The sequence below is a fragment of the Canis aureus genome, chromosome 26 (assembly GCF_053574225.1).
Source record: "Canis aureus isolate CA01 chromosome 26, VMU_Caureus_v.1.0, whole genome shotgun sequence".
NCBI classification, from domain to species: Eukaryota; Metazoa; Chordata; class Mammalia; order Carnivora; family Canidae; genus Canis; species Canis aureus.
The window spans coordinates 38,076,221-38,089,461 of record NC_135636.1 but is presented as its reverse complement, the minus strand read 5'-3'; the positions used below and the strand labels follow the sequence as shown (position 1 = coordinate 38,089,461).

The window sequence follows — 13,241 nt, the reverse complement described above, 5'->3', positions numbered from 1 at the left end:
ATCCCAGGATTCTGGGATCATGAACTGAGCTGAAGGCAGATGCTTAACCGACTGAGCCACCCAGGTGCCCCTCAGATTCAATTCAATGTTCTCAGTTGTAAGGGATATAATTCATTTGTTCTTTTTAAAATATTTTATTTATTTATTCATGAAAGACATACAGAGAGAGCCAGAGCATGGGTAGAAGGAGAAGCAGGCTCCCTGCAGGGAGCCTGATGCAGGACTTAATTCCAGTACCCCAGGATTATGACCTGAGCCAAGGCAGACACTCAATCACTGAGCCACCCAGGTGCCCCTCATTTGTTCTTTTTCCAGCTCTTCTATACCCATAATCTCACAATTCTCAGAGGGGCTGATTTGTTAGTATCATCCCATTGCACAGTTGGGAAGACTGAGCTCCAAAGAGATTTGCTGTGGGTAGAGTTCTTCCTTCTGCACCTTTTTGTTTGATAACTGTTTTTAAAATTTAACTCATTAAAAAAAATTTTAAGTAACCTCTACACCCATCATGGGGCTTGAAGTCATGACCCTGAAATCAGGAATCACATGCTTCACCAACTGACCCAGCCAGGCGCCCCTATTTGACAATTGTTTAGTGAGCGCTTTCCATGTATCAGGTATGGACCAGGCACTGGAGACAGAATGGTGTCAATATTTCAGGAAATAAATGTCTGTTGGTTGAAATGTCACCTGAACTTTTGAGAAGGAAATTGCATTGAGCAATCAGTAGAGAGTTTCACAATCCCTGAGAGTCCAGGAATGTGAGAATTAGTGGGGCCTTGCACAAGGTCTTAGCGGAGAGTTCACATCTGTGGCTTTAGCTCCAGATCTAAGTATATTCTTTGCAGCTGGCCTCTTCTTGCCCTCTTCTCCCACCAGGCTTATGGGCTTGGGGCCCCCACTACATTCATGGTTCACACTGACATGAAATGGTCATATGAGATGGCCTCCTTTTTAAAAAAAAATTAAATTCAATTTAATTAACTTACAGTTATTAATTTCAGAGGTAGAATTTAGTGATTCATCAGTTGCATATAACACCCAGTGCTCATTACTTCAATTCAGTGCCCTCCTTAATGCCCATCACCCAGCTACCCCATCCTCCTGACCCACATCCCCTCTAGTAACCATGTTTATTTCCTAGAGTTAAGAGTCTCTTATGATTTATCTCCTTCTCTGTTTTTGTCTTATTTTATTTTTCCTTCCCTTCCCCTATGTACATTTGTTTTGTTTCTTAAATTCCACATATGAGTGAAATCACATGGTATTTGTCTTTCTCTGACTGACTTAGTTCATTTGGCATACTACCCTCTAGTTCCATCCATGTCATTGCAAATGGCAATATTTAATTCTCTTTGATGGCTATACACACACACACATATATAAAGAAGATAGATATATAGATAGATAGATCCATTGATGGACATCTGGGCTCTTTCCATAGTTTGCTATTGCAGACATTAGTGCTATAAACATGGGTGTGTATATGCCCCTTCAAATCATTATGTTTGTATCCTTTGGGTAAATATCTATTAGTGCAATTGCTGGGTCATAGGGTAGCTCTATCTTTAATGAATCTCCATAGTATTTTCCAGAGTGGCTGCACCAGCTTGCATTCCCACCAACAGTGTAAAGTGTTCTGCTTTCTCTGCATCCTCGCCAACATGTGCTGTTTCCTGACTTTCTAATTTTAACCATTCTGATAGATGTGAAGTGTTATTCCATTGTGGTTTTGATTTGTATTTGCCTGGTGCTAAATGATGGTGAGCATTTGTGTGTGTGTGTGTCTGTTGGCCATTTGTATGTCTTCTTTAGAGAAATGTCTGTTCATGTCTTCTGCCCATTTCTTGACTGGATGTTTTATTTTTTAGGTGTTGAGTTGGTACTTTCTTTATAGATTTTGGTTACTAGCCCTTTACTGAGATGGCCTCCTTAATAGCCTGGTGACATCTTCCAAGCCACTCTCTTCCATTTCTTCCCTGGCAGTTACTGTTGGCCTCACGGTCTTGGCTAGGACAGAAAAGAACTGCTGTCTCTCTGGTATTAGCATTGCTGATCTCACCTAGCTTCCTGTGTGGTGCGATCACAGCTGGGAGGGGCCAAAGAAATTCTGTTGGGGCCACACCCCCTAGCAAAAATATAAATGATGAGGCTTGGCGTTGACCTTCCGAGCCACACGACGTCTCATCATGCAGTCCAGCAGCCTCTTCCCCCTCATGCTTCTTGTCCTGGGAACCCTGGTGCCTTGGACTGTGGAAGGTGTTGGAAATGGTAAGCTGAAGCCCCTCTGGCACAATCTTGGCTATAGGGCAGAGGTGATGGGGGCTCCTGGTGGTGTGGGGATGTCTCCTTCTAGAGGCTCTGATCTCTCAGTTTAGTTTCAAGAGACCTCCCTGAGGGTGGGTTCATGTCCAGCTAGGCTCCAAGATCTGTGTCGGCTTCTGAGTATTGGGATGGGCTCTTATACTGGTGTCCAGTCAGCCCGGGCCCCACTCCCTCTGTTCTCATCACCCCGCTCTCTTCATCTTGTCTGTCCCTCTGCAGACACCAGTCTCTGGCTCTGATTTCTTGTCTCTCTGGGCCAATCTTTCAGTTTCTGTGTCTCTGCCTCTGGCTCTAGCTCTCAAACTGTCCTGTTGGCTCTATTTACCTTTGTCTCTCTCCATCTCCCTCCCTCCCAGACTGCTTCTTTGCCTTTGCAGAGCTTTGTTTTCCCTGGGGCAGGAAATGTTGGCTGGGAGCCCTCTGCCCTTTGCCAAGGCCCAGGAACTTTTTCTGCCCTCATGTGTGGTTTAATCAAGCCTGTCGCTGTGGAGGTCAGGCAGGCATTTCCCTCTGGACTTTGTGGACAGTTGCATGAGTGAGGGTCTCTCCTGGAGTGTGGTGCTTTGTCCAGGAATCATGATGGCTACTTAGCACCCAGCTCCTTCCTCAACTCTTGACATTCTCTTCAACAGCGTGGAAAGCTGGACTCTGCCCTTCTGTACCACCTGATCGGTGCCTTTCTGGATTTGAGAAATTTGAGTGCCGGAGTGACTGGCAGTGTCCAGGGAGGCAGATATGTTGCTCTCATGCTTGTGGAATCAAATGCTTGGATCCCGTTAATGTCTCCAACTCAAGTGAGGAGGTGGAAGGGCTGGCATGAGGGAGGGAGCCTGAGAATGCAGCACCTAAGGGGATAGGACTGGATGCTGGTCCTGCCAGGTCTCCTCCCTCCCAGGAATTGTTGAGTCAAATTTGGCAGCTGGTCAGGGAGTCACACTGCCCCAGACAGGAATTTACTCACCTAGCTGGTGAAGCAGATAGTCTGTCAGGAGGTCGGCTTTTTGAACAATAATCATCTGGTCATTCAGGTAAGCAGGCAGGTGGCAGGCATCCATCCAGTCAGCACCAGACAGCTGGTCACCTGTGTGGACAGGGGGCCTTATGTGAGAGGAGACCTGGATCCTCCATGAAGGGATACAGAGGCCCTGGGAAGGAAGAGGTGGTCATAGGAATGGAGAAGAGATGATTCTCCTTGAGTGGGTTGGGCTGGGTCTGGGTCCAGGAAGCAGGGGTGGTGCAGAAGGTACAAGGCCCCTTACCTGTGGCTCTACTCTCACCAGTTAGAATGAAGCCTGGCAGGTGTCCGGTGGTCTATGGCCAGTGTCTGATGCTCAATCCCCCCAATCACTGTGAGACAGACCGCCAGTGCGTGTCTAACTTGAAGTGCTGTAAGGGCATGTGTGGGAAAGCCTGTGTGGACCCTGAATAAGGTAAGGAGTGGCCTGGACCAACCCATCTGTCTTTCACCAGTCCTCTCTGTCCCAAGCCTGTGGCAGCCCTGGCATATAAGCTGGGGGACTCCTGATCCCTACCCTGAAACAGCCTCTGCCTGGCCCTCTCATCCTTCAAGGGTACTGCTCCCCAGGCCCCAGGGCCAGGATTTCTATGGGATCACTCATGACTTTGATTCTATTCCAACCCCTCCGGGTGAAGGCCCTGGGCAAGTGGTCCTCTGAGTCTTGGTTTCCTTATCTGTAAAATGGACATACTGAAATCGAAAGTGCTTTGTAAAGCACCATGTGTGCTAAATATTTGTTATTAAGATCAACTTCAGCACGTTGTTTAGGGTCAGAGACCAAAAGATCAATGGACTTTGAGAGTAATCTGCTGAGTTTAGAGTCCCACAGTAAAATTGAGACTTGAACTCTGTCTCCTGATACCAAGACTTTTCAACTATACCACCACTTTGCTGTTTTCTCTGTCTTGGGGGTTACTTGGGGGAAGAAGAGGGAGATAATTTGGCTGGTCCCCATACTAAAACCCTGATCTGATTTTCTCCCATAGCCTGATACCTGCCATTTGGAAGAGTCTCTGGATTTCTACTCTGTGGTCTGGGAATTCTGTTTTCTGCTCCCAGGCTTGGATCACCGTGGTGGCATTCCATGGTGAAGGCTTGGTTTTACTACCAATATCTCCACTGGGGAAAGGCTTGGCACACTGTAGGCTTTCAGGAAATGCCTGTTGATTGATGAATAAATAAATGAGCACATTTCTTTTGTCCACATGCTTCTTGTAGTTTGTTGGATGGGAGGTGATGAGGGAATGTGTGGATATGAGGCCTCCTTCCTATACAGAGTGGAAGAAAGAGGCTTCAGGGGCAGACAGACATGAATCTACATCATGAGTCTGAAAACACTGGCTCTGCAATTTTGGACAAATGACTTTATCTCATACATCTTAATTTCTTTATCTCCAAAGTGGCAACAAAAATCACGTTCTCATTGTGTTGAGCATTGGAGTATGCCACATGTATGAAATGAATAGCAATGTTGCTAGGTCACAGCAGGCTCAAAAAATGGTGGATATTTGCCTTCTGTGGTGATTTTGAGCCTCCTACATTTCTTCTCTCTCCCTTGGGAGAGATTTCTTCTATCTTAAAGTAAATATTGAGCAGAACCACATGCACTGATTATCAATCCTGAGAGGGGACTCCAAACACTTCTGCCCATTGCATTTTGGTATTGGAGTCCCCAGGGAAAGCAACATGCTGCTGGCTAGTAACCACACAAGGATAATGGGTGTTGTTTGTTTGTTTTGTTTTTCACACAAGGATAATGTTCTTGACTCCATGGAGCAGAAAAGAGTAATAAGAACTGGACTCCCAGAACTCAGAGCAAGCAGGGAACCATGCTCCCCACTTCTCTGTGCTCTTTGGACTCCAAAGGAAGCAGAGAATTTAATTGGAAAGTGACATAGAAGGACAAAACACAACTGTAATTCAATAATTTCCTGGAAAATATCACTGATCTAAAAAAACATTCCACATTCTACATTCAGTCAATGTTCCAAGAGCAGCAACAGGATGTATTAACTTAACTGTTTAAGGGAAGAGGGAAAAGAGGGAGTGCCATTTTATTTATTTTGTGAGCAGGGTAGCCGTTCTCTGAGCTGCCTCCTGGATATCCTCATCTCTTGGGACTCCAGCCGTTGTGTGGCCCCTCCCATGGTTTTTCAAGATGGGTCTATGTGACCAACAAACTATTGCAGAGTGAGAGGTAGTTATGTCCTGATGAGATGAGTTAAGGATGGCACCTTCCATCTGGGAAGCATGTCCCCTCTCTTGGATTTTCTACTCTGGCAGGACTCAGTTGCCCTGTCAGGAGGACACTCAGCCATCTGTGGAGAGGCCATCAGGTGAAGAGACAAGGGTCTCTCAACAGCATGTGAGGAACTGAGCTCCACTGACAAACATGTGAGGAACCTTGGAGGCAGAGTTTCAGCCCCAGTCTAATCTTGAAAAGATTGCAGTCCCAGCACACAGTTTGATTATAACCTCATGACAGACCATGACCAAGAACCATCCAGTGAAGCTACTCTAGGCTTCCTGACCCTCGAACTGGGAGAAGGTGCTAAATATGGGGGACAATTTGTTAGGCAGCAATAGACACCTATTGCAATGTGAAGCTAGCAAAAATCTGCTACTGCCACCAAATATGGGCAGTATAAGAAAAGATAATTATAAGGCAATGTCATTGTCTCTGAACAAGGTTGGGAACATCCTAAATAAACTGTTAAAATTAGAATTCATGAAGGTTTAAAAAGTTTTCATAGAAGTTCAACATGATTTTTTTCAAGACTTTATTTATTTATGTATTTATGTATTTAAGAGAGCGAGAACACAAGCAGGGGAAGGGCAGAGGGAAAGGGAGAAGCAGACTCCTTGTTGATCAAGGAGCCCAATGTGGGGCTCGATCTCAGGACCCCAGGATCATTACCTGAGCCAAGGCAGATGCTTAACTGACTGATCCACACAGGCACCCCTCTTTCATTCCTTTATGATGAGGAATTGGCTTGCACAGTTATGGAGGCTAAGTCCCATAATCTTCTGTCTGTAAACTGGAACTGTGGTGTAATGCAGTTCCTGTCTGAAGGCTTAAGAACTAGGAAAACTGATGGTGTACATTCCAATCCAAAGGCAGGAGAAAATGAGGTGAGATGTTCCAACTCAAACAATGAAGGAGGAAAAGAGATGTGGATTCCTTCTTCCTCCACCTTTTGTTTTATTTAAACCCTCAGGGGATTGGATGAGGACTACCCACACTGGGGAAGGGATTCTACTTTACTGATCCACAGATTCGAATGTTAATCTCATCTGGAAACATCCTCACAGACATACCCATGAATAATTTTTAATCTGGGCATTTTGTGATCAGTCAAGTTGCCACAAGAAATTACCCACCACAGGCCCAGGCCATGTCAGCTTGGTACCCTGATGCATCCACTTAAACCATACTTAATCTCCAAAGAAAGACAATAACAAAGTCAGAATTCTGCCAAACATGATACAGTTATTCTTCATACAACCAAAAACACATTAACTCTTTTGCAAAAGAAGAGTAAAGTCCTTGAGTGATGTTTGATCTCCTCCTTGATATCCTGTAACTTAAATCCTGTAATGTAAAATTAAGAAATACTATGATATAAAGTCTCTACAGCTTATTTTACATGATAAGGCAGTAAAAAAGACAGAAGAAGGAAAACACAAATGCATTCAGAGCAACGTAAGGAGGAAATCTCATAACAATTACAGTCCTCAGTCCTCATTTCTGGAACTGGTCATGTGGTTGTAGCTGGTATTTATAATTACCCTCTCCCACTACCCATTCTATATTCCTTTGCTTTCAGCAAGCACCTCAGCTGGTTGCAGTTCTTGGTCACCTGATAGGCTGACCCAAACCTTCATTCTTGAAGGGTTTGGGCCTTTAAGTTGCCTTGCTTGGATTGGGTTGTTGTGCTTTTCTAAAGACCTTACTCACAGAACATGACAATATTAAGAGGTGCCCTAAGAGATCTCCTGTATTCCAGACATACTCTTCCTTAACTTCCATTTTGTAGAGTTCTCCAACTTCCCCTTGGAAGTCAGGATCAGTCATCCTGGCCAACACTGTAACTCTCTTTTTTGCCTGTTGATTTAGAGGCATGAGGAGCCCAAAGTGGCCAGCTGGTAGTCTTAACTTCCAGTTCAGTGGAATCATTGTTGTGTCTCCTAGTAGAAACATTTCTTCCTTTGGAACTAACACCTCTAGGCCACCAGCACACAGAATCTTGAGAACAGGAAGCAAAAGTTTTGCTAATGGGTCACTAGGGGTGATCATGAGTAGTACCACCTCCATTTCCACTTCTTGATTCCTGAACTCATGAATCCTGGCTATGGGAGAAGCAGCATTATATATTAGGAACTGATTCAGAGCATATATAGCCTTCTGGAGAACCTTGCCCTGCAAAGTGCTGCCACCTAGCTGGCACTACAACTGAGTCTTCAAAAGGTCATTCTACTGTTCTATGAAGCCAGCAGCTTTAGGGTGGAGAACACGGTATGCATGGCTATTGCAACACTTCTTTTGCTATAAAGTGAGATCCTTGATCAGAAGCAATGTTGTGTGGAATATCATGGTGGTGGAGAAAGCACTCTGTAAGTATGTGGATGGCAGAAGCATCACATGCAGGGAAGCCAAATCCATATCCAGAGTAAGTGTCTATTCCAGTAAGAACAAAATGCTACCCTTCCCATGATGAAAGTGGTCCAATGTAATCAACTTGCTGCCAGGTAGCAAATTGATCACACCGGAGAATGGCTGTATATCAAGAATCAGTGTTGGTCTCTGCTGCTGGCTAACCAGGCACTCAGCAGTGGTCATAGCCAGCTTGGCCTTGGTGAGTGGAGTCTATGTTACTGAGCCCATGCATAATCCCCATCCCTGCCCCACAGCCACTATTCCATGAGCCCCGTAGGGCAATGACAGGGGTAGCTGAGGAAAGAGGCTAATTAGGATCTACAAAACAGATCATGCTATTGACTTGACTATTAAAATCTTCCTGCTGAGGTCACCCTTTGGAGAGCATCCACATAGGATACAAATATCTTCATGTTTTTTTGTCTATTCAGAGAGGTCTATCCATATAACTCTTCTCCAGATTTGTCATCGATTTTCTTTTTTTCTTTTCTTTTCTTCTGTTCTTTTCTTTTTTTTCTTTTCTTTTCCTTTTCTTTTCTTTTTTAAAGATTTTTATTTATTTATTCATGAGAGACACAGAGACAGAGAGAGGCAGAGACACAGGGAGAAGGAGAAGCAGGCTCCATGCAGGGAGCCCGATGTGAGACTGGAGCCCGAGGTGGGACTTGATCCGGGGTCTCCAGGATCACGCCCTGGGCCGAAGGCGGCACTAAACTGCTGGGCCACTGCAGCTGCCCTGTCATCGATTTTCTAATCATGTTCTTTCCAACTCCTCATTCCCCTTTCATGGTGAATTTTCTGAATTTGAAATCATTGACACTCAGAGGCTCTAGCCGCTGTCAGAAAAGGTGGCTACCTGATGATTGGTGTTTCTACTCAGCCAAATGACTAGCTCTTTCAGGACTTCTGTAGTCAGAAGACAATGAAGTTCTCCCTTAGTGACCACCAGAGGCCTCTGTGGGGAAAGTCTTCCACCTGGGTTAGTCCTACACTGGGATGGCCATGGGAGTTCCACGTGGATCCGTGGAGCAGTAAGTAAGGCAAACAGCAGGGTGCCTTAAGGTGTAGGCCCCAAACAGGTCTTTTCAGATGCTTAAAAGCAGAGATAAAACAAATAAAAATCCATAGCAAATGGTCAGCAAGATGCATGAATCTTCCATCCTCTCACCATCTGCTTGGACTGGAGGCAGCTGAATGTTACATGGGTCTGACCTCAGGTGGGGAATTTGTGCAGAGGCCTAAAAATTAAAACAACAAAGAGATGTCATCTGCGTCTATTATCCTGGCAAACATTGGAAAGTTACATGCTACCAAGGTTGGGTGAGACCGTGGGGAAATAGGAACGGTTATGCGTGACTTCTGGGGAATATAGACTGTGGAGAAACAATCTGGCAGTTCACAGTCAAACTGTATTTTATACAGCTACATCAGATTTTTGAGAATTGAGATCATTTAGGATATGTTCTCTGAGGAGAACACAACTGTGATAGAAATAAATAATAAAAAGATACAAGGGATCCCTGGGTGGCGCAGCGGTTTGGCGCCTGCCTTTGGCCCAGGGCGCGATTCTGGAGACCTGGGATCGAATCCCACATCAGGCTCCCGGTCCATGGAGCCTGCTTCTCCCTCTGCCTATGTCTCTGCCTCTCTCTCTCTCTCTGTGACTATCATAAATAAATATTAAAAAAAAATAAAATAAAAAGATACACAAAATGCCCATATGTTTAGAAGTTTAAAAAATTTAACTTCAATACAACTTGTGAGTCAAAGAAAAAATGAAAATGAAATTGAGAAAATATTTTGAACTAAATGAGTATGACAAATGGTCTATCAAAATGAATGGGATCACCTAAAGCAGAACTTAAGTGGAAATGTATCATCTTACATGCATATATCAGTAAAGAAGAAAAGGTAAAATTCAGATCACAAAGCAGCCATCTCAAGCATTTCCAAAAATAACAACATAAGAAACTGTAAAACATAAGGTAAGGGGATCCCTGGGTGGCGCAGCGGTTTGGCGCCTGCCTTTGGCCCAGGGCGCGATCCTGGAGACCCAGGATCGAATCCCACGTCAGGCTCCCGGTGCATGGAGCCTGCTTCTCCCTCTGCCTGTGTCTCTGCCTCTCTCTCTCTGTGTGTGTGACTATCATAAATAAATAAAAATTAAAAAAAAAAAAACATAAGGTAAGAAATGATAAAGAGCAGAAAAAAATGAAATAAAAAAAACAAGGAAGATCAATTGAAAGATGATCTGAGCCAGAAGTTGGTTCTTTCTTTCTTTCTTTCTTTCTTTCTTTCTTTCTTTCTTTCTTAAGATTTTATTTATTCGAGAGAGAGAGGGGGGAAGAAAGAGAGAGCATAAGCAGAAGGAGGGTCAGAGGGAGATGAAGAAGCTAATGCCCTCATTGTGGGGCTCGCCATGGGGCTCCAGGCAGGGTTCTGAGCGGGGCTCGATCCCAGGACTCTGAGATCATGATCTAAGCTGAAGTCAGACTTAACTGACTGAGCCACCCAAGTGCCCCCAAAAGTTTGTTCTTTTTTTATTTAAGATATTTATTTATTTATTTATTTGACAGAGAGAAAGAGAGAGAGAGCAGAAGCAGGCTGAGCAGTAGGTAGAGGGAAAAGGATAAGCAGGCTCTCTGCTGAGTAGGGAACCCGATGCGGGGCTTGACCCCAGAACCCTGGCATCATGATCTGAGCTGAAGACAGATGCTTAACCGACTGAGCCGCCCAGGTGCCCCCAGAAGTTGGTCCTTTAAAAAGATTTTCATAATAAATCTACCTCTGGCAACACCAATCAAATAAATAATAGAAAAAGTAAGGTAATCATTATCAGAAATGAAAAGTGGACATCATTAGGTACTAGAGATATCACATAAAGTACACTAATAACATCATGTCAATAATTTAAACATTTAGATGAAATAGAAAAATTCCTAGGATTTCACACAATCAGCCCAAGACAAGCAAGAGCAAACTAATAGTCTCATAAAGGCAGGTTCATTGAAACGAGGGGACCAAGCACTGAAGGAACAACAGAGCATCTCAACAAAGGAGAAGATGGAAAGAGAGGGATCAGGTGAAATTAAAGTGAGTAAGGGATTTCTTAAAACATTTCACATTTTTCTGAATTTTGTAGTTTCCAAGGAAACAAGAAATCCCTTACCCGAAATCCCTCTGCTCTATACCCAGCCTGGAAATCATGGCTAAGTCTCCAATATCAAAGTAACTGAGGTACTTCAGGTAAGAATGGGAAGTTTTATTCTTACAGACACATTTCCAAGTATAGTTTCTGATAGTCTGTGATTTTATTTTATTTTTTTATTTTTAAAGATTTTATTTATTTATTCATGAGAGACACAGAGAGAGAGAGAGGCAGAGACACAGGCAGAGGGAGGACCAGGCTCCATGCAGGGAGCCTGACCTGGGACTCAATCCCAGGACTCCAGATCATGCCCGGGCTGAAGGCAGTGCTAAACCACTGAGCCACTGGGGCTGCCCTAGTCTGTGATTTTAGAAAACATGTTTTCCAGGTGATTAAGAAAACAATTGTTATTCAAAGAGTGGGCCCTTCATGGCACTTGACAGCTATAGCATATTATAGGGAAAAATATCTTTTGTTAACTTTGAAGTGAGATTTACCTGTGTCACTTCTTGCAGCCTGATGAACGGCAGGGCAGATTTTTTACTTCTGAGTTAATTTTACTTTCTCAATAGAAAAATGCAACTTACCGAAATGAATATAACACAAAATAGAAACATGAATGTTTCTATAAATAGTAAAGACATTAAATTTGTGGAAAGAAAAATTTTGACTCAACTTTGCTGGCATGTTTTACCAAGTATTATTATTTTTAAAATATTTTATTTATTTATTCATGCAAGACACAGGTAGGGTGGGGGGTGAGGCAGAGACACAGGCAGAGGGAGAAGCAGGCTCCCTGCAGGGAACCCAATATGGGATTCAATCCCAGAACTCTGGGATCACAACCTGAGCCAAAGGTGGACGCTCAACCACTGAGCAACCCAGGCATCCCTTTACTGAGTATTAAAGGAAGATATAATGTTAATTTTTATAAAAACTTGCAGGAGATTCAAAGGAAAAGCCACACTTCTCAACTCATTTAAGGAGGGTAGCTTGATCTTAGTACTAATGTACAGCAAGAACACTATAAAAGGAAAGTACAGGCCACATTCACTCATGAACATAGAAAAAAATCTTAAAATATTAGCAAACAGAATGAAACAATCTATGAAAAGGATAATGATCAAGCTGTGTTTATCCAAGAGATAGAAGGTGGTTTTTGCATCAGAAAAGGAATCAATATAACTTTTCAATTTAACATGATAGAGGAGGAAATCATGTGATCATCTCAATAGTTGCAGAAAATGCACTGAATAAAAATTCAGTGGTCATTCATCTTGAAACTCTTAGCAAACCAGGGGCACCTAGGTGGCTCAGTTGAGCTCTGCTTGAGGGAGGGGAGCAAGGGAGGAGAGGTCTGCGCTCAGTGGGGGAGTCTGCTTGAAGATTCTCTTTCCTTCTGCCGCTCCCACCTCTCTCTCTCAAAAGTAAGTCAGTCGATCTAAAACAAAAACCAAAACCATCTTAGCAAACCAGGAGCAGATGGAAACTTAAGCTGATAAAGGGTATCTGTTTAAAAACCTGACAGCAATTATACTTAGAGCCAAAATGTTGAAGACTTTTTTTTAAAAGCAAAAACACAGCAAAGATGCCTGTTATCACCATTTCTTTCAACACTGTAATCCATATTCAGCCAGTGCATTAGGACAAGTAAACAAAATTAAAGTTATAAGAATTGAAAAGGAAAAAGAAATAAAACTGCCACTATCCAAAAGGATAATGAAAAAAATACCTACAGGTACATTATTATAATTAACAGGAAAGTTTATCAGGGGCCCTGAGTACAAAATCAGTATTTTTTAAAAATCAAGGATTGAAAAATTAATTATATTTCTATATTCCAGCAAGAAAAAAATTGAAGATAAAACATCTTACAGTAACAGGGAAAAAATCGAATTAATAGAGAATAAAACTAAGAAAAGATGTGCATGATCTCTATGTAGAAAACTTTATTGAGAAAAATTAAAGATCTAAGTAGAAAGAGAGATACATAGATTGGAAACCCTAATACTGTAAAGATGTACTTTCTCCCCACACGTTTATTTATAGAGTTAATGCAATCCCAGTCAAAATCCCAACAGATTGTTGTTTTG

At 43.0% G+C, this 13,241-nt stretch overlaps 1 protein-coding gene across 1 annotated transcript; it reads left to right on the top strand.

Annotated features, from left to right (window-relative positions):
- The first annotated feature begins 2,119 nt into the window (after positions 1-2,119).
- Positions 2,120-4,547, top strand: SLPI (secretory leukocyte peptidase inhibitor). The gene is made up of 4 exons (XM_077873323.1): positions 2,120-2,271; positions 2,958-3,119; positions 3,606-3,755; positions 4,330-4,547. The coding sequence occupies exons 1-3, from the start codon at positions 2,190-2,192 to the stop codon at positions 3,752-3,754; spliced, it is 393 nt and encodes a 130-aa protein (XP_077729449.1). The 5' UTR covers positions 2,120-2,189; the 3' UTR covers position 3,755; positions 4,330-4,547.
- The last annotated feature ends 8,694 nt before the right edge of the window (positions 4,548-13,241 follow it).